This window comes from Falco biarmicus, chromosome 5 (assembly GCF_023638135.1).
Source record: "Falco biarmicus isolate bFalBia1 chromosome 5, bFalBia1.pri, whole genome shotgun sequence".
Lineage (NCBI taxonomy): Eukaryota > Metazoa > Chordata > Aves > Falconiformes > Falconidae > Falco > Falco biarmicus.
In genome coordinates, this window is record NC_079292.1 from 77,288,180 (window position 1) to 77,308,957 (window position 20,778).

Here is a 20,778-nt window from a genome sequence, read left to right on the forward strand (position 1 = left end):
TAGATTCAATGAACCTTGGTAGCCAGGCTTAATAACATAAATGTCCTTGTGACCAACATGTTCAAATGAACACATTCAAATGCTTGTGTTTCCTAGGATTGCCAAGGTGGATGTTATCCAGTGCAAACCTGTCTATATTTTGTTTACTTTCTTTTGTTTCGCTGTCTCTTGTATATTAAAACACCAAAACTTTCTTAGCCATCGTGACTACTGAGGAAAGGCAGAAGTATGGGATTTAATCAGAAAGTGAATTTAAAGAATCCACGATTTTATATGAAGCAAATTTAAAACTGCAGAATTATTAAATGAGGCTTATTGCTTTGGGTGGCTCTAGTTAATGGATTTTGCATGTCTGTGACTGTCAATATTCTTCCCGTCTTACAGAATCAAGGATTTAGCAGGGTTTAACATTGTGTCTCTTCCCACACAATGATATTTTTATGAAAGTAATTTCATTTTCCAAATAATAAATTGGAGGAAAGCACTACTGCCAACTTCAATCAGTCAAGGCTATTTTTCCTGTAACTGTTTTGAAGTTATTATCTTTGGCACCTGGAAAAATAAACTCAGTTCCTTTTCTTTTTAAACATTCTTTATGTTCATTCCTGTTTTGTAGGTGATTGAATGATTTTTATAGTTATGTTAGTCAGCATATGGGGACTATTATATATGTTGTAGAATGGTTTATCAGGCCTGTTTGACCAAATTTTTAATTTCAGAGTTCTGTACTCTGCAACAACTTAAGATGTAAGTGCCTTATCCTGTTGCTGATGGCAGGGATCTAGCTAGTGGGTTTGTTTAGCTTCTAGTAGTAGGACCGTACTTGCTCTCTGAAGCTCTTCTTTGGCACACCACTCATCTGTTTGGGGTAGAGATCATGGTGTGAGCATAGGACTATTGTTATCTATTGGCAGGTCTGCTGTTCACATAAAGCAGGTAAGACGTGAGTTGTGGGACCTGGAGAATATAGATACTAGCAAAGGTTACTGTTGCAGAGCTGCTAGTTGCTACTTGCTGTAGAACTGGTGCAATGAGACATTTTAATGAGGAAAAATAGAGGGCACTAAAATTGTCATGCTGCCAGACCTGAATTAAAAACAATAGAGCAAAATCATCTCTTTGTCTATCTCTGTAACTTGGAAATACATAAATATCGTTACTCTTGCTCTGTTTTATGTTCCTGATTACTGTCTTGAATGAAAGGAACATATTTCAGTGGTTTTTAGACATTTGTTTCCTTTTTCTGTATTTCCAGGTTCTAATTGACTGGATTAATGATGTGCTGGTGGAGGAGAGAATCATTGTCAAACAGCTTGAAGAGGACCTTTATGATGGGCAGGTGCTGCAAAAGCTGCTAGGTGAGTGCACACAAGAGAAGGCGTCCCCAAGGACTGGAGGGGGCCCAAAGTTAATCTCTTCCAAAGCTGCAGACAGCAGCAGGCCTATGCAGTAACTCACCATCTCACCAGGGATACAATTTGTTTTACTGATAGCTACAGTGTCAGCTTCTCCATCTGTTGTTCTCAGGCTGTCTGCTGAAAGGGGAGGAAATCCAGATGATTCTTAGGTATTTGTTTCGTGGACTAAGTATAGTCCAGGCAGCTGAAGTATGTGGCAGAAAAAAGGTGAAGAGATTGGTGTTTACAGTGGGGAACCAAGTAGAGGCCATGTGGTCCAAAATCTTGTCTGTGTATTTAGCTTCTGAAAGCTGCTGGGCTGAGAACTTTTGTGAGGTCCTGATAGAATTACTTTTTAGGGAGAAAAAAATGAGAAAAAGAGAATGCATGGCAGCAGGCATGTACTCGTAATACACGCCTATGTGTGAATATTTCATGAAAACCTATACTCGGTTAAAGAATTTTAATTTTGCAACCCCCTTACATCTTTGCAATGTGTGTGTTCACACAAGAAGCACAATGGAGAAAACCTTATGATGACGTAGTGATTTATGGGGGGGTGCTTTTAGCAAACAAATAGACTTGGAAGCTTCAAGTGCCATTGTAAATCCACACTGTTTCTTGGAGACAGATAGTCAGAACTTTTCTTGGTTTACTTGTGACATGTTTTCCAGAGTGGGCTGGGATGTGGGATGTATGTGTCAGAGTGGGGCAAGAGGACCTAGCGGTGCTAATTCCACTGGTGCTGACGGATGCTGCTTACTGAATTTTCTGCGTATGCGCCTTAAATAACAGGTCTGCAGCATTTTGGTGAGCATTCACAAACTTTTGAAAGTGGTTAACAGCAATTAATTTTGTGTGCAATAAAACTCCTCAAAAATAACTTGAGGAATAAAACAAGAGTACTTTTTAACACTGCTTGGTTAGACTGCAGCTGGAACCCTGCAGTTATGGTGGGGAGCAGGGGTGTAGAGTTCATTTTAGCTGGGGAGTATTTGTGTGAATACAGTTGTACTTCTTAACATAGAGACACTGCTGTTACAGCAGGTGGTAGTGCATTTCATTGTAGACATTTGTTGTAGGTATCTTTGCTTTCTTACGCTCCCTGTGGAGGCTACGGTTCCACCCTCAGGCCTGCAGACATTTAGAAAGTGCTTAGTTTTACATACATATGTACACGTGTAGCTCAGTTGGACTTTGCGTATCCTACAGGAGGAAACATAGGCATGTACATCTTGCAGCCCGAGACTTTAACTGGGCTGTTTTTTCCTCATTTTCTTCCTGTTGGGCCTTACTGGACAGCAAATGCTTCTCCCCCGACCTGAAGCTATCACAAATCAACCACCATCATGTGTTTTTCTTCAGTGGTTTCCTGCTTTCTTCAATAAGACTTTATATTACTGAATCTGTCCATCTTTGTGCTGTGTCATTGATCCAAGAGGCAAAGCCCGTCACGCTTCTGGTGGTGCTCCTGTTACTCAAGACCTTGGAATGGTCAGCCCTCTGTTGTGCATGTCTTCTGGTGCCTGCAAGAAAGGCTAACAAAATAGGGCCATTATACTTAAAGCAGTTGTTACCATTCCTTGTGTGTGAGAGTTGTTTCAAGAAGATCTGCCTTAGCAGGCAGACACACAAAAAAGATGAAAGACCACAGCTTGTCAGTGGGCTTATTTTGAAGCAGTTTGGAATAAGAGATTAGAAATAGCTGTCTGACTGAGGCAGCTTGTTTAGTTAATTTTATCAAGGTACAAGTAGTGAGGTGCAGAGGGACTGCAGTGGCTTGGTATACATGGTGTCAGGGTGAAAGGAAATAAATTTCTGCTTGCTAACCTCGGCTGAGAGTAAATAGGAGCCATAACTCATGTCCAAAGAGTGAATGCTGTAATATATTTTTTTTTTTTTTGTAAAAACATGTAAAATAATTTAAAATAATAATTCCATGTTTTGGTAGTCAGTTTTAAAAACTCAGACACATATTAGTTAAAGAACATTTTCCCAATGAATATTACTCAGATATTGATAAAAATTTCCTACTGTAGTTTGACAGAAGCAGTCAAAATCTTCAAGGTATTTGTGATTTGATAACCTTCAAGTTTCTTCTGTTTGGGTTACTAAAGTATTTTTGTATTTCTGTCACTTCTTAAAAAAAACCAACTAAAAAATTAAAAAAAAATATCTTCAGCTATGTAAAATGTCCAGAAGAAACATACTCTTGAACTTGAGAGCAGAACCGTTTTCAATATTGGTATAACAGGTTTTGACAACTCTGAAATGTTTCTGAAAGAATCTTTAGAGTTGAAGCCCATGCCACTTTGTGAAAAAAGTTTTGGTGAAGTATGTTTTGTTTGTCCTGACTTCGTAGTCTCAGCAGCACAGTGAATTTGATGATTTTTTTTTTCTCCAGGGTGGAAGGCAGAAAAGAGATTAGCTGTTCCCATTGTTCTGATGGCTGGAGGACTCTACCCCACTTTCTCAGCTCTCTTCGCCTTTTTTTTCTTTTTTTTTTTTTCTTGAGAAGTTCTGCTTCTGTGTCTTTGGCAAGGGCCGCAGTGCAGAGGAAGAGAAGAATGACTTGTCTGTGGCTTTGGCAACAAATAATTGTGTTACAGAAACAGAATTCAAATTTTAGTAATGACATTTTACAAAATTTCCTGCATTAGTTCATTTTTAGAAGTGATCAATCATGATGTGACAATGTCATAACAACATGACAAGATTGTACCAACTTACTTCTTTCTTTAAATTAGTTCCACTAAGCCAGTACAAATCTGTGGGTCATATGAGTCTGTGACTCATAAATGATGGTTTGTGGAGGCAGTTTGCTTTAGCTTAAATTCATACCTTAGCTAACCTGAAATAAAGCTTATCAAGCTGAAGTAAATGTTTGCACAAAATTTCCCCTTTTTTGTCCTAAATTGAATTGTTGTTAGAAAAGTCCATTAAACCTGTGCAGTTTCCTTGTGTAGTGGAGGCTGTGTTGTGCCAAATGCTTTTCAACAGTGAAAGAAAATGGGAGTTACAATAAATATTATTACTAACTTGGTGCCTATCTGAACACTGTTATGTATTTTGACACCTGGTTGATGAGCATATTCTGCCAGACCTTACCAGTTTTCTAACACAAGTTTTATTGGAATTGATGCACTTCGATGAAAGGTTTGCTTTCAGCTATTTTGCTTTCTAAGGAAGATCATTCTTTTGGAAAATTTCTAGCAGAGTCCAGCTCTACCCAGTGCTCTGTGCTCATTAATCCCGCCCAGGCCCTTGTTTAATCTTATTTTGTCTGTTCTTTTTGTTGTTGTTCTTTCCAAATACAGAAAAATTGGCTGACCGTAAACTGAACGTGGCAGAAGTGACGCAATCTGAAATTGGTCAGAAACAAAAGTTGCAGACAGTACTGGAAGCTGTCCATGATTTACTCCGACCCCATGGCTGGACAATCAAGTGGAACGTTGACTGTAAGGACTCTGTTAGGCTTTCTGTCTCGGCTTCACAGGCAAGGAGGGTATGATAATCAGTAGGTTGATCATATTCTCTGTGATGCAGTGTGTTTTTAAAAATTATCTGTTTGTTTGCGTAGAGGGTGTTGCAACATCCATGTATTGGATTGTAACTGGTACCTTCTTCTGTGGTCTTAGTTTAAGGACAGATGTACATGGCTATGGGATAACTGAAGTAATTTTTTCTTTTAAAGTTATGTTTTCATTAGAAAGTTGTTTGTTTGCTTCCTGAATTTGAATCCCTACAGGTGTGAGAGATGTATTAGTCATTTGAGTACTATAGAGTGTGGTCTAATCCTTCAGGCCACCCCAGTGAGAGCAAAAGGATCCTGTGTCCTGCTGGAGGATGCAGCTTCTGACAAGCTAAGCAAAACGTGTCCTCTGTTCAAGCATGGCCTGTTACAGTCCAAAAGTGAGAGTGGAATTTGAGATGTCTGTTCCCCTAAGCACTGAGCGGGGTTCATCTCATATAGCCAGGAAAGCTTGTGTTAACACTTTGGAAGTCTGCTAAAAGCAGAATTCTCCAGTTTTGGCAGTACAGTGGAAGACAATGATTGAGTCTGCCAGTCTTTGTTGACAAGAGAGGGAGCTGAAGTGTTTGAACTCCTAAGTTAGGCATGTAACTTGAAGGGGGGGTTGGATCTAGGTTTTATTACCTATAAAATTGTGTTGTAGGCCTTGTAAATTTAGGAAAAAGAGGAAAAAGGATTAAAGCGTAAAAAGTCTGTGTTCACCAAAGGGATTTTTCACTGCCTTTTTCCTGCGTTTTTCTCAGAGCTGTATGTTTAAAATAAGTCTTCAGAATTCTTTTATTTGCTTCATTTTCCTTGTTCCCTTTAGCAATCCATGGCAAGAATCTGATTTCCATTCTTCACCTTCTGGTAGCTTTGGCAATGCATTTCCGAGCTCCCATTCGACTGCCTGAACATGTGTCTGTACAAGTGGTAGTTGTACGGGTGAGTATGAACTCTCAAAACTGATCAGAACAGTCACTGTTTATAACTCTGATTTTGCAGTATTGGGCTGCTCTCATCCATTGCCCCCCTGATCTCTTTGTCATTTAGAAAATTCTTGTCCCAGTTGTTCAGTGAGTCCCAGTCCTGGGAATGTATTTTTGCTGTGCTTAAATGTCACCCCAAGAACATCGTATCTTTAATATTTTTGGTACCAACATTTGCTACTGCAATATCCAGCTAAAAACATGTGATGGGATTTTCTATGAGAGAGAGTCATGTCTGTAATTTCTGGCACTTTAATAAATGGTTTTTGGCATGCGTTTTTTGTAGAGAAGCCATTGAAACACAAACAGCACACAAAGGAGTTTCAGCACATAGAATTTCCCTAGTCTGGGAAGCCTGTTACTGATGTTGCTTTTGCCCCAATAAGTTATTATGCAGACTTAGACATGTTGTTTTCCTTGGCATGCTAATAGACTTCTATCGTTTCTTTCACAGCCTTGTGTTTTTATTAGCTTTCCTTAGATATGGAAAAGAGATCTGACCTGAGGAACCCTGATTTTTTCCATCCTGCCCTAGATATTGCTCTAGTTATTCCTGTCTCTGCTTGGTGTTGACCAAGTTGTTCACTCTACAAAGACTGTACTTTTGGAGCATATGTGCCCTTGCTTGTTACCTCACCTTCTATCCCAGCGGAAGCTCCTGTGGCAGTACAGTCTGTAGCATGCAAACCCAGCTTTTCTCAACCGCTGTTGAAACACGAGTCAGAGCTGTTCCAGCTGGCACTCTGGTTGTGTGGTGACTGTTTGCTGTGGTGCTCAGTGCTGTTGTTGCAAGGCAGGCTCAGCTGCTGGCAGCAGACTGTCAAAGTGCGTTTTGTTCATGCCATTCACTGTTTGAGCTGTCAAGCGGTAGTAGGTTTCCTTGCAGGAATAGAGAGGGATAAAGTGATCTTGGGCTCTGTTTTGCAAACGTGGATCCTCTTACAAGATATGATTGCATAGTTGTTGATTTAGTAAGCCTTATTTTACTTTACATTTCAATAATGTCATTTTCCAGGCTGCCTGCCTGAATGATCTAGAGGTACAGGGTGTGATGTAAATGAGTAGTTGATGGATACTCCCTGGCTCACAAAAAAAATATATGTATTATCTTTAAGAGGTGATTTTGAACTGATAGCAGCCTGCTGTAGTTTTTTCATGTTAAGAATGGTGAGTCAGATATAAAGTAACATGAATGTAAATAGGACACCAATTTCTTCTTAAATGTTTTTACTGTCTTGGAAAGGTAAGGAGGAAAAAGCAAATATAAAGTGGTCAACAGTGCTCTGACACCCTGATGCTAGAAATCTCCTTCTGCCCAGTACAGTGAAGTGTCTTCCATAATTGATAAATCGGAAAACATCATTAGGTAAAGAGGTAAAGCCTCCCTTTCCTTGTCCTTAGTTCAAGCTTCAGGACCCTCCACGTCTATAGCAGAGGGAAAGGCCATGGAGAAGGTGTTTTCACATCTTTTCGTGTTGGAGGGCTACAGAGAAGAGACCTACTGAGATCATGTGGTTCACCAGAGTTCATGCATCTTGAGGCTAGACAAGGCGGAGGTGAAGATGGGGTGAGATAAAGGCTGACAGAAACTAGTAAAAAAAAACAAAAGAGAAAAAGAGCTGCTTCTGTGTCCCCAAGGGAGTGCCTGAAGGTGTGAGAGTAATGGTACAATGAGAGTTAATTTAAGCTCTAAGCTCTTGCTGTTGGATCTAGAGCCTGGAGTCCTGGCGGTGGTTAGGACAGCTGCTGGCTGTGAGCCTACCTCAGCTGGCCCCAGGCAAGAGGAGGCTTGTTTCAGCCCCCCTATCATACTGCTAGGAAAGGCTTGCAACTCTGCAGCTTTGTTTATTTAAATGGAAAGCAAGGCACGGTATCAACCAAAGCATGTTTCTTCTGGAACAATAACTTTTGCCTTATAGTTTGGTAAATTGAATTTCTGTAGTTCAACATCCATAATCTAGTCTAAAAATACATGTTGGTTCAGTAACACAGATCTCTCTAAATGGATTTTATTTAGCCTTTGTTATACTAATGACAAACAGAAGAGTGTTAATGAGGTTAATATTGTTCCTAATCCAAGTAAGAAAACCGTTATTAAGAAGATTATTATTATAATTATTACTTTATTGTTAAATAGGCTCTTATTATAGATCCTACTAATGATTACTGTTCTGTCAAACTAGATCACAATTACCATAAAATGTCTTCTCTTGAGAGTTTTTAGTTTACATGACTTTTCTGGCTTGAATATGCATTTAAGGGGATTAATCAACAGTTTAGGTGCCTTCTTTGTAAGCTCTGCAGAATTGACCTCACAGCAAGAAAACCTTGCAAGATGTTGTGGGAGTGTTGTGCAAGTACACACCCACGCTGAAATTTTCAACTCATTAAGTCTCACTTTCATGAGTGACTTGGGTGCTTAGGATTTTCATTACCAACTTTATTGAGCTGCCCTCACACTGCAGATGCATGAGGTGCTGCTTGCCCAGGAAGGGCTGTGTTTGCACTGTGAGTATAAGAGTCATACTGGTTTAGCAAGTTACTGCTTAGCCAAGTTGTGTGCATTTCCATAGCCCATCCTGGAGCAATGCGAAATGCCTTACTAGCTTGTGTAAGTATTGTGGGCTTTTTCTTCTCTAATTTTTAGTGTCCTGCTCCATAAAATGAGATATTATGACATCACTGTGCTATATGGAAAGTATTTACCAAGACCTCAACAGAAGGGTGGTGATTCTGCCCTTCCCTTAAATTCTTCCCTTCCTTTATCCCTTCCTTTAGCGTCTTGAGGTGACAGACCGAGACTGTCATAAAGTGTTGTATTTCTTTAAAATTAAAAATAGTTAATTTAGAGTCTGAGAAGGATCTGTATCTGTCAAACAATAAGCTATCCTCTTTTGGTCCTGCACTGTATAGGTTGCTCAGAAACTCGCAAGCATTTTGGAGAGGGCCTTCTGCTTTACCTTACTTGAAGGAAGAACCTTTACCTAATCTATCTGTCAGTGTTACCTAGAACAACTACAAGACTAACCCAACAGAAAAACACTTCTGTTTATATTATTTTATATTATAAAGTGAACTCCATGAGGTAGCTTCTCTCAAGAGTAGAGTTCCTGAAACCTAGTTACTTTCAAACATTTTTTTTTTTAAATCAACCTCCAGAAATGTTTTTTATTGGTAGTTTTTTTGTAAAACAGAAAATTTCATAACTGTGGCAATATATGTCCAAGTTACACATGAATTGTCCTAGCAGGGTAAGGGATTAGGTGGGTTTTCTAATTAAGATCCTATTGATAGCTACTCCAAGTGCTGAGTTACGAGTCTAAGATGGTACATGTTTTCACACTGGTGTCACTTGGCATGTGCCTGTCATTCCAGCCCTCCCCAGTGAGGGCAGGGAGGAGAGAAACTTCATGGTTTCGCTGTGTGCTTCCAGTGAAAACTGAAAACCCTGAGGGTTTTCTTCCAGCTGACTCTACTGCCTGATATTTGAAATGTAAATTTGATGATGAAGAAACACCCTAATTCAGGAAAATATTCTCAGAAAGAAGAAGTCTAAAAATTGTTCTGAAGGCTCACTGTGTTTGTTATTTTCACAAGGCTCAGGAATTGCCATCTTTTGCATTTAGCATTCCTCATTCTTCTTTTTGAAATTGCAGCATGTCCCACCTTGGTGCTGCTGGGAGATCAGAGGTATTTTTACAATAATTCCCTTCTAGTCAGAGTTGCAGACTGAAAGGTCAGAGGCAAGGCAGGACGTCTCTTAGCAGTGGTGCAAGGAGTCAAAGAATGATGTTTGCTTTTGGATTCCAAGGCCAAGGGACCTAGGCTTGCTGTGCCAGCAGCGTGCTCAGCTGCCTTGGAGGGGGCTACACAGAAATGCTGCCATTTCCACCTATTGGGGAGTCAGTGTTGGCATCCATTCCTCTTTCTTATCAGGCATGTGGATAGTCATCGCTTACTGAGTTTTTGTTCACAGTTTATAGCATTTTCTCCCTGGGGTGTGTGGTGCCAGGAAGGTCCCAAAACCTGTTTTAATAAAGCATGGATGTGATGGAACGGAATAAAGATGACGTTGTTTTGTATGCAAGAAAACATTGCCCTGTCAGATGCTTCCTCATTTTTCCATCCATGCTGTCATCTTGGCTTGTTTCACCAAACCTTCTGGCACCACTCCTGGGGCTCCCTTGGGGGAGCAGGATGAGATGTATGCATGATAGGGAAGTGAGGTGTTGTGAAGACATGGCCAACTGGCGGCATCCAGCACAGGCATGGAGCTGTAACAGCACAGCTATGGGAGACCGTGGCTCTCACCGTGCCTTCAGCCAGGCTCCCTTGGTGGTGGCCTGAGAACGCAACTCTACCTTTATTTGTTGAGTAGGGATTGGAAGGGCAGGAGTTCTTCTGTTTTTCAGATTTCAATTTTTATTTCTTAGATTGCTTCTGGGGAAGGACGCGTTTCTCCTCAAAGCTGTTCTCTCTACTAAGTTCTTATTTGGGGTTCAGTTGGCAAAAATGATTGAGATGGCATGTGTGTATGGAGCTTGTGCCTGGGGGTGGTGGTTTCCCTGCTTACCTGAGCCAGCAGCTTTATTAACCCTGCCATAAGTCATTCTGACAGACCTGGTTCCTAGATGGCTGCTGAGATTTGAGCTCTTTGTGTCAGCTTTCTAAGTGCCGATAAGGGAGGAAAGAAGTTCCTTCATTCAGGCATAAGGCTATATCCCATAGTTTTGGAAGGGACCCACAGAGATGTTAAGAAAGTTTTTGATTCAGGTGAAAGCACTTCCAGCTTCTGAGAGGCATGTGCCTTGTCTCCAGAACTCTGGAGAGGCTCAGAAACATTTGACCCTACCTGTGTCAAGGCGCTGTGTCTTAACAGAGCTGAGGAGGCTGTTAAAAAGCTGTTTTGAAACTGAATCTCACTGCATGCTAACTCTGTTGGGTAGGAGACTCCTTATTCATGCAGAAAATTATCCCAAGGAGAGAAAACCATGTAACAGGGAAATAATATTCATTGTGAAATCACTACTTGGGCTTTTTATGTTCCCTACATTTCCTTGGTGGATGTGTGCCTGAAAGGCATGTGGCTGGTGGCCTCAGTAACCTGCCTGCTCTAGGAGAGCTGCCCTTGTGCCCAGAGAGCTTTGCCAGCACACTGGAGCCCTGGCCTGGGGGCAGCCATCTGTGTTATTTCGGCCCCAGACCTCTCCACAGACCCAGGCTGCCAACTGTGTCAAATTGTTGGTTGACGCCGTGACACGAACAAGTGGCCTTGGGGATTTTAAGACAGGGCTGACAAACTGTCTCTAATTTGTGTTCCAGGCGTGATGTGACTGTGGTCTTGGGAGAATTGTTAGCCAGTTTGTTGGCTGCAAATACATACAGATATATATATCTGTATATGTACACACACACTTCCCAAACATCCATTTGGCTGTCAGCCTGATAAATGCCACTGTTCTGGGAGTGAGCCCTCCTGTGTCAGCTGTTTCACCTCTACATCTGCAAAACTTAGTGAGCACGCTTTATCCAGTTTTCTGCTCTGAGAATTCTGAAAGGTGCTGAATGCTGCAGAGGCCCTAATGAGCTTCTCCCTTGCTAATGCCATCTCTGTTTCTGACTCTGTCTTCCTTTCCAGAAACGTGAAGGCCTCCTTCAGACCACTCATGTTACAGAGGAGCTGACAACTACAACAGAGTAAGCACAAAACACTTTAGCTTCAGAATGTGGCTGTGGTGCATGATGTGAGACCGTTTGCAAAGATGAGAGAGAGACAATCTTCCCCTGCCCCTGTTAAATTAACAGAGTCCCTTAATGTCTTTATGTTGTGCATTTTTAACCATAGAGAATGTCTATGGAAATATATTATGAAGGAGAAAAGTGTCTTCTTGACGTTCTTGTGTTACAGTTTTTTTTCATTGCCCTTTGTGGGGCTTTTTCTTTTCTTTTCCCTCCTGCCTTCTGGAGGTAGCCATTTAGAATTAATTTCTGCCCAGTGCTGTTGCCTGTCTCAAGTGAAGGACCAATGTAGGTATTTTGGAGAAGAATTAGCTTGACAAAAGGCAATTCTTTGAAATACCTCTCAAAACTGAAGTAATACCCTGTTAAAATTGTAACTTTAACTAGAGCTCAGCAAAAATAAATAAAATAAATAAAGCTCTTCCCTCTCCAGTTTTTGCAACAGATTGCTTTGCTTTGTGTTTTTACAGTCCTTTTTATAAGGAGAAGGCTAGACATGCACTTTGGCTGCAAATAAAAGCTGAGTTTTTCCTTTGCATGGCCTGAAGGCATCCCTTCTAAGAGGGACTTAACATGAGCCCTCTTTCAGTTTATCAGTGTATTGGCTCCCTGTAGAGTTGGCTCAGCTTTCAGTGACTTTGAAGATAAATGAAGTACCATGTGGCTAGCTCAGTGGGGAAGAGCTTTCAGATGGAAACGCTCAAAAATGAGATCATAACATCTCTGTGTGGACATTAAAGATCTCATGGTGTTTTTGTAGGATCAGAGCTCTGCTTCAGGTTTGTGGGCCAGAATTCCTCCCCTCCCTCCTATGCTCTTGAACAATATAGTTAGCGTGTCCTCTCCTTCAGATGTGGTTTGTAAAATGTATTCTGTGGAGTGGGGTTTAGATGTTTTTTTTAGCAAGCCAAATGTTCATAGATTTGCATGTATGTTTATACACGTATTTTATTAAGTTATTTAATATTACACAATATTAAGAGGTTTGCTGTTTAATGTGTTGCATACCCAGATACAAGTATAGCTACAGAAAATGCAATGATCAGCATAATCCAACATTCACTGAATACTTTCAGATTCCTCTGTGCGAATCAGGACTTGATTCTCAGCTGATAAACATCTGCATATGTCTGATGTCACTGGCTGCGTATATCATTCATATTTCCATAATCTCCAGATATGATGTATGTTTTCTTTCTTCAGAGAAAACAGATTAAAGCGAGATAGATGGCCTTGCTCCTTCTGAGCTGTGTGGTGTAGTCTGATGACTATATTGGTAGAAACTGTACATGGAAGTACATGTGCTCATTCACTCTTCATCATAAAAATAATTATGCATAAGAAATCATAATTATGTGTAAAACATAATTATGCATTTCCATTAACTTCAAATTTATCTCCCTGGCATCGTGGGTGGTCTGCTGGGGACATTCCTGTGGCACGTTGGGTTTGGTCTGCAACATGCTCAACCCTCTGACTTGGTAGAAGTGGTTAGTCTTTGCATCTTGCAGGAGAAGGCCCATTAAGTCTATGGCCTGGTCTTTTCAAAGTGATTATTCATGAACTAACCCAGTATTTTTGAATGCTCTGACTTGCAGGATGATGATGGGAAGATTTGGTAAGTAACAAAGTTGACGCTGAATTTTTTTTGTTTATTTATATCAGACACAGAAATCCTGTTTTTCTTCAGCAGATCAAGACAATGGATTGAGGAATTCCTCAGGGTTGGAATGTGTTATGGGAACAGGTTTTGTTACTTCACACAAATGTGGAGCATACTGGGTAGAACCAGATGACCCACTATACTGCTTGTGCTCTTTAGACAGGTCTCTTGGTATGTTTCCATTTGTAAGTAACAAATAGTGAAAATGCTGCACAGGGGCAGTATTTCCTAGTACTGTTGTTAGTGGCTTTCAAGTAAAAATCTTTGCAACCTCCAGCATTAAGAATTACACCTCCTTCATAATGTGACCATGTAAGTGATATATAAATGAACACATGAAAATTACTGATGCAGAGGTGGATGGTACAAGGTCTAAGAAAGCTACCTTTATCTGTCCCCTTTCAGCCACCAGTCAGCCCCCTCTAATTCCTTTGCATGGAGTATTTTATCTCCTCCCTGTTCGCTAGATTTTAGAGTTTAGACCTTACCAAAAGTAGATCTGGTGTTCTAAATAAATTATTATTTTTTTTTGGTGTTGCTGCCAAGAGACCTCTCTTTTTGCATTTAGTTTTTAGTGGCATTAAGTCACCACTTCTCACCAAAGAGATGTGGGCTTCTGTAAAGGACTGTGTGAGATAAAGGCATTTAGTTTCTCTGTTCCCCCAGTTATAATATGTGAACGCTACTATTTCTCCTCTTGCAGAATATCTGCATTAGTAATTAATAAGGTACTTGGAAACAAGTGATGTTGGGGCTATAGGGGCTAAATAACATACCTTCAGATACCAAAGGAATTTGGATAATAAATGTGTTTGTTTATTTAACAATATAAGACTATGAAAATATGTTCTGTAAATAAAAAAAAAACTTAGTTTTTAACAGTTTTTCCAAGTTTATGTTGAAAACTTTAACAGCTTAAACCCCACACACTTTTCCCAGCATTTTAATGCTTTTGCTCATATGTTTAATGCAGCTGCAATTGGTTGGATTTCTAAATTTTTCTTGCTTTACCTGATGATGACAGTTGTCATCCGAAAAAGTCAGTGTTTGGAAAATTTCAGTCAACCCAAAAGTTGCCACAGTGTGAAATGTTGCACTAATGTAGTCAATTTTGTAGATTTTTAGATTGAATTAGATATTGTTACACAATGCTTTGAATGTCTAAACATAATTCAAATCTTCGTACTGTATGTAAGCTTTGCTCTTTGTACACTGCTGAATTAGATCTCGCTCATATTCATGAATGGCAGAAAAGGGAATTCAGTGAATTATATGTTTATTTTCAGTTACCTCTAAAATTCCAAGCGGACTTTGCTCTGGCATTTAGCTAGACACAAAAATAGGGTGATAACTTTTAGCTTGAGACTGTGTTATGTGGCTTTCTGAGAAAGACCTTTGAGCTTGGGACAGAACTTGCTTCCCGTACATGGCTGTTGGAGGTGTTTTAATTTTATTTTGTTTTTCTTTCTAAAATCAGAGCGTGATGCCTTTGACACACTTTTTGATCATGCACCAGACAAACTCAGCGTAGTCAAAAAGGTAAAAAATAAAATTCAAGTTTCATTTTCTGCATTCCTTTTTCTTCCTTATGATTTTGGAATGATATCTAGAAGGATCTGGAAAATAGCAAAGAGGATTCTGAAATAGTGAAAAGAGTGTTTATCCCCCAGAGTTCACTCCGGTGATACCTGGATTCATTGGCTTCAGTCAGGCTTGTCTCATTACCCTGGTTTATTGGCCAGGGTTTTTCTGGGTAGTGCTGCTAGATTCAATCAAAATGACACAAGTTAGAAAAAGTTACTCTGCTAAGTATTTGTAGTGGTACAGATCATTCTGACTGGACAGTCATACTTGCTTTTATATCGCTGGTGCTGTCCTCCAGCAAGGAGGGGGCTGGGCTGTAGGCTAGTGAGCAGCTGGCGGTGGGGACCCCTTTGCTACGGTCAGCAGCAACCGACTCAGTCGTGCATGTGTCTTCAGCCTCAGTCTCCCCAGGAAGCACTTGCTGTTTGGTTTTCAGCTCATTCCTGTTCTAAAGATGATCTTTGGCAACTGGAAGATATTTTCCACAGTACCCTGAAATGTGATTCACCCAAAAATAAGTTTGCTATATATAAAGGTTTTACAGAGGAGTTGCTTTTGTCCCAGGGTGCTTCTACTTACCATTAATTCATGTGGTCCTCTGGTCTGTCCTCCCAGGCTGAGCATCATCGCAAAGCACACCTATCCAGACATATTCTTGACATGGCTCTTTGTGCTAGGCAGAGTGTAGGGGTAAAGTAGCTGTTGATCTCTGCCATCTCTTGTCAGTTTTAGAGAACACAGAAGGAAGAGACTCCATGTTGTTCCATCAGCTAGTTCCAATAAGGCTGTTAAGTTACTTACTGGAGCAGTAGTATACAGTGTTGTAATTTGTCTCTTTGCTGCATATGAAACATAAGATGTATGCATTTAGAATAATGCTTTGCAGTCCATGGAAAATTTTGTCTTTCCAGTCTGAAACATCTTCTAGAAGTGTGTTTTTAAAGTTGATAGAAAATTAAGTTAACTCTATCCATGCAATAGAAGTGTTAACACCCAATTCTGCATCCCTTTTGGAAGTGTCCTAAGCAGGCTGGAAGCTCTGCTTCGGTACATTAGCACATATCTGGCTCATAGTAGCAGGATCTTGCATGTCTGCTTCCTAGAGGAATAGAAATGCCAGACTCAGGTTACATCCTGACTGTAATTTGCTAATTGATATGCATACATCGCTCCAGGAACAGAGGTACGTGCAGAACAGTTGTGCTGTTGGCATCCTTTCTTGGGAGTCTTAGCTCAGTGCTGCTGATGCCTTGCTCCCTGGCAGTGGAACTTCCCCAGAAACCTGAAGAGATTAGTGTGGACAGGAAATGCACCTACTGCTTGCTTCATCTTCACAAAGAGCCTACAAAAGAACCAATGTCATCAGCTTTTTTCCCCACAAGACTAAAGTATGCTTTATGTGCTAGGAAAAATAACTAGTAAGCTGTATCTAATAGCACCATCTGGCGACTTCTGGCATATGGTGCAACAAAAATGACTATACGACTGAGCTGTTTTCAGTTTTATGCGCTTATTTACACAAAAGCAAATAGTGCACATGCATATTTATTAAGCTCAAAAAATATCTTAAAAGATGATGTTAACCCTTTCACATAGGCACTGACTGTAGTATCTAACTAACATCGCTGGTTCTGGTGTTTTATAGTCTCTGATCACCTTTGTGAATAAACACTTGAATAAACTGAATTTGGAAGTAACGGAGTTGGAAACCCAGGTAGGAGGCTTTGTCTTTTTTTGTATGTAGTCTAAACTGTGTAAATTGCAAATCTAGGCCCTTGCTCCATAAAACTATGTTATGGAACTGTTTGTCTTTGGGCATGTTAATTTATGGGATCAGGGCTCTGTCTTTTAAGTAGCAATGACATTCACTGATGCTTGCTTCCTTTACTCATGTTTACATGGACTTTTGTAATGCTGTTGATTTGCATTATAAGGTGAAAGTCTTGGATATTTAATAGGGCCATAGTAATGACTGTAGAATATGACTAGATTTCAGGGCAGCTTGTCTCTTGGATCAAAGCGGAGTGCTGCAAAGCAGTTGCTATAGTTATGGGTGGATGCTGGGTTGTGTCTTTTCTAGCTGTGAGGGTTTGTGATGAGCTGGTGTAAAGTTTTAATAGCTGGCTGCCTGGGGCTCTCAGGAGGAGTGTGGACTGCAGTGTGCCGTTCGTGGCAGAGATACCAGTGCTAACTTTGATCCCATCAAAGTGGGACTGGAAACAGTTCTGTTACAGCAAAGGCCTTCATATCCTCCTCTTTACCTTGCTATCTTGTGAGCACGTGCGCAGTGCTTGCTTCTCAGCAGTGTGGATTAATGACTCGAAGCTCCTGTGCTGCAGTGGCTTGACTGGCAGTGGTATCCAGGCTGGTCTGTGTAAAGGTAGTGGAGGTGATTGTCAACCATCGGTGTCTGCTCTGAGGGGTTCCTCTGTCTCTAGTGCAGAACTAGGTACGGAGTATGCTTCGAAAACTTGAGTATGAGTTTCGGTGTCAGTGGGGTGGTTCTCACTTGACAGATAAAATTAAGCAATTTCCAGACATGGGCTTGGCTAAGCAAAAGCAGATATTCTTTCCAGAGTTCAGTGAACTGTGGGAAGATGGTTATCTTACTGTCCTGGCAAAAAAAGATAAGCACAGCATCTAGAAAATTATACCAGGAGAACGGGTATAATTGGTTTGAGCCTGTCCTAGTTTAATACCAGTCATTCACTGCTATTTTATAGCTTTGCTAAGCTAAATGGGTGACTGGATCTGACCTGATCACAAGAAATTATTGCTTAATGCCTTGGAAATACCCAACTTTTCTTCTTGAAAAGGTTAGAGGATGTCACATGTACCGTATCAGGACACAAGAAAGAAGTCTATTAGAAATACATAACATTACCCCCTTTAGCCAGTAAGTAGTCAGCCTATCTGGTAGGAACACTGAGTAGTATCGGTGAAACTGTTCAGTATATTATTTAGTATTTACTGAAACTCTAAACAATCTATTTTGACTTGGAAAATAAAAATTATTTGGTGAAGTTAAATGAGGAAGACTGTGACAGGGGAAACTTGATTCCATCCAAGTTCTGATTAAAGGCAGAGGTTTGAATGTCCAGCATGCATCATTTAAGAAGGGTTGAAATGACCAGGTACTGTAGTAGTAGGACTGGGAGTATACAATGTGCAAACATGTTTCTCGAAGTCCTTTTGATTAAAAAAAAAAAAAAAAAGAGCCTTGTTAAATACTGTAGGGTAGTTGGCAAGATTCCTCGAGTAAATAAAATGAACACGGGCAAAAGCAAGAACAAACATACATACTCTAACCTCACCCCAAAGTATTCAGTAGCCTAGTAAATAGATAACTGGCTGGGGATAGAGAAGATGTTTTCAGTCTCTGCCTATTCAGACCAAGTACGCTGCATAACTGAGGAGTACGAACTGTAGATAACCCCCAGGTGAATTGCTTTTCATTTTTTCTGCTTAGAGTGATTTACTGCGAGTAGTTTAAATAGTCATTGGCACATGATCTCGCATGGGTTAATGCTATAGCAATAAGCGGTGGGCTTCTTTGTTTTGCTCAGGAAATGAGAGTAGGGGAAATAATGCTACCAGATGTAGGGAGAAAGCCTTGCATCCTGTGTTTTTTCCTTTTATTTAGAGAACTGACAAGAAAGCAGCTATATCAACAGGCTCTTAAGGAAAGACTGATCTGGCTTGTTCAGCTGCACTGGTGATTGCAAGGGTATAGGTGAATCCAGGGAGCAGATGAAAGAAAGCCCTAAATGTTACACTTGCTGTCAATTACTTGTTATGCCTGAAAGGAGCAGGCTGTGACTCCTGAACTATCTTGCACTTCTGTGCTAGCAAAACAACAGTGGCAGAAATCAAAAATACATAATTTGGGCCAAGCATTCCTTGTACTCCTTGTTTGTGAATGCTTGTTTGAAAACAGATGTTTTCACCTAGGAATGTCATCAGTATTTCTATTTAGTTTGCAGATGGTGTTTACTTGGTTTTACTCATGGGTCTCCTTGAAGACTATTTTGTTCCACTTCATAACTTCTACTTAACACCTGAAAGTTTTGATCAAAAGGTGAGTGGAAACTCCAGTTTCTTTTCGCTTTTTTACGACATGATACTTGCCAATCATTGTGTCCTTTCTCTTTGGGCCCAGTAAATCAGAACCTGGTATATATGTCTCTTCAGGAACCATAGCAAAAATACACTAGCTGTGACACTTGATAGTTAATATCACTGAAAGTTGCTTGTGAAATGAATGGGTAAATTCCTCACATTTAAGGAAGAAGGGTATTCTGTTACTAGCATCAAATGACACATAAAGCTTGTAAATATCCATAATGAATTAGTCAGTAATAAGTGCTTTGTACTGTTTAGTACTTTGCATAATCAAAGTGATTTATTAAATTGTAGTACTGCCTGAACTGTTTTTTTGCACAGGAATGCCTTATTAAGCTAGACAGCAGAGCTGATGCCTGGCCTTGCCTAGCATGTGCTATGCAAATAGGCAAGAATGGCAAAACAGTGAGAGATGGGAAGCTCTCTTTTAGCCGCACCCGATGTGCTGGGATTGACATGGAGATAGAGCTGCTTCCCAAGGTCACAGAATGTCATCCTTAAAAACTGCCCCGTCATCTCATTGATGCCTCATCAGTTGCCTAATACGCATTAATTCTTTTTCTGTAGTTTATTTAATGTTCTTACAAACCAAGCGAATAAATATTATTACTTGATATGCGAATGAGATACTATGGAGCAGGAGAGGTGGTACCTGGGCCATGATCTTTTGTTGATCTGGGGTTAGAAACCGTATGTTGAGTGCTCACAGGTAAGATGTTTTGAAGCTGATTTAAAGCCAAGATGGATGCCCTGATCCTGCCAGGGAGGGAGTATGCAAAAAGTGGCCTGTCTGAAGTCAATTTGTGAGCACAGATACTGCTTCTGTGTCCAGTTCCTGGCAGGATCATTGCCAGTGTTGTTAGCGCATTCTCTCAGAAGTTGAAGTTAACTTGCCTGTTTTTTGATTTTTCTTCCTGTTTGGTAAGGAGTGAATGACTTGCTGCCTAACAGTGTCTCAGACAAAATGAGCTTTGAGGAAGAAGAGTGGATTCTTTGCAGCGTTTGATTGTCTTACTCATAATCAGGGTATTAGAGATGGAAGGAGGTGAAATAAGTGTCTTGCTCTTGGCCCCACACTTGCTCCATTGTCCTGTGTCCTTCCTAGTGTTAATGATGAGAAGAGTGCTTAACCTCTTTTATGGTTATAAGCAAAAGTTTGCCTCTCTGCAGTTGTTCCCCAACATGCATGCACATCTGTGTATATTCAGTGCCTGGTATCAGAATACTCTGAGCCTGGTTGTTCTGGAGTAATGCATGTGCCCCCGGCTTTTTATTCTGCCAGGTTCTGCAGTGCAGAGGATGTGAGAATTGTGTTGGCTGAGCTGGAGCAGGTGATGGCTAGGTCAGGAGTGGAAACATTGGCAAAAGTTAAAAGACAGAGTGCTTTGTAAGGCAAGGGCTGTTTAAAATGGTGGCTTTTTCATAACGACTTTAGCGCAGATTACTGCTGTCAAGCACCCTTCAGCAAAGTTATGTGCTCTGAGGGGTGAGACTTCATCATCAGTAGAATAACCCAGCTTTGTCTGGGTGAATCATATCAGCAATGCAAGAGGAAATTGAGTATCTTGGTATCTTGAATTTTTGCCCTTGTAGAAATGCAGGATGCTGAGCTGTAGCCAGTACCTCTTCAGCTATGATTTTGTTGTTGGCAGTTTAAATTCATAAAGATTATTGAATATTCTTGAAGTAATGCTGTGGTTTTGTGTGAAGACTCTGCCTTGAGGAAAGGGGTTTTGTAAATCCAAGCAGCAGAGGTAGACTCTGTGTTTTTTG

General features: G+C 40.5%; 1 protein-coding gene across 3 annotated transcripts in view; it reads left to right on the forward strand.

Moving 5' to 3' along the window:
* Positions 1-20,778, forward strand: part of PARVB (parvin beta) — a 74,568-nt gene that overhangs the window by 44,584 nt on the left and 9,206 nt on the right. For all 3 annotated transcript variants that reach the window (XM_056339321.1, XM_056339319.1, XM_056339322.1), the window contains exons 4-11: positions 1,256-1,358; positions 4,715-4,855; positions 5,738-5,853; positions 11,536-11,594; positions 13,235-13,254; positions 14,777-14,838; positions 16,529-16,597; positions 18,860-18,961. In XM_056339321.1, coding sequence (XP_056195296.1) covers positions 1,256-1,358; positions 4,715-4,855; positions 5,738-5,853; positions 11,536-11,594; positions 13,235-13,254; positions 14,777-14,838; positions 16,529-16,597; positions 18,860-18,961 — 672 coding nt within the window. The remainder of the gene's footprint in view (positions 1-1,255; positions 1,359-4,714; positions 4,856-5,737; positions 5,854-11,535; positions 11,595-13,234; positions 13,255-14,776; positions 14,839-16,528; positions 16,598-18,859; positions 18,962-20,778) is intronic.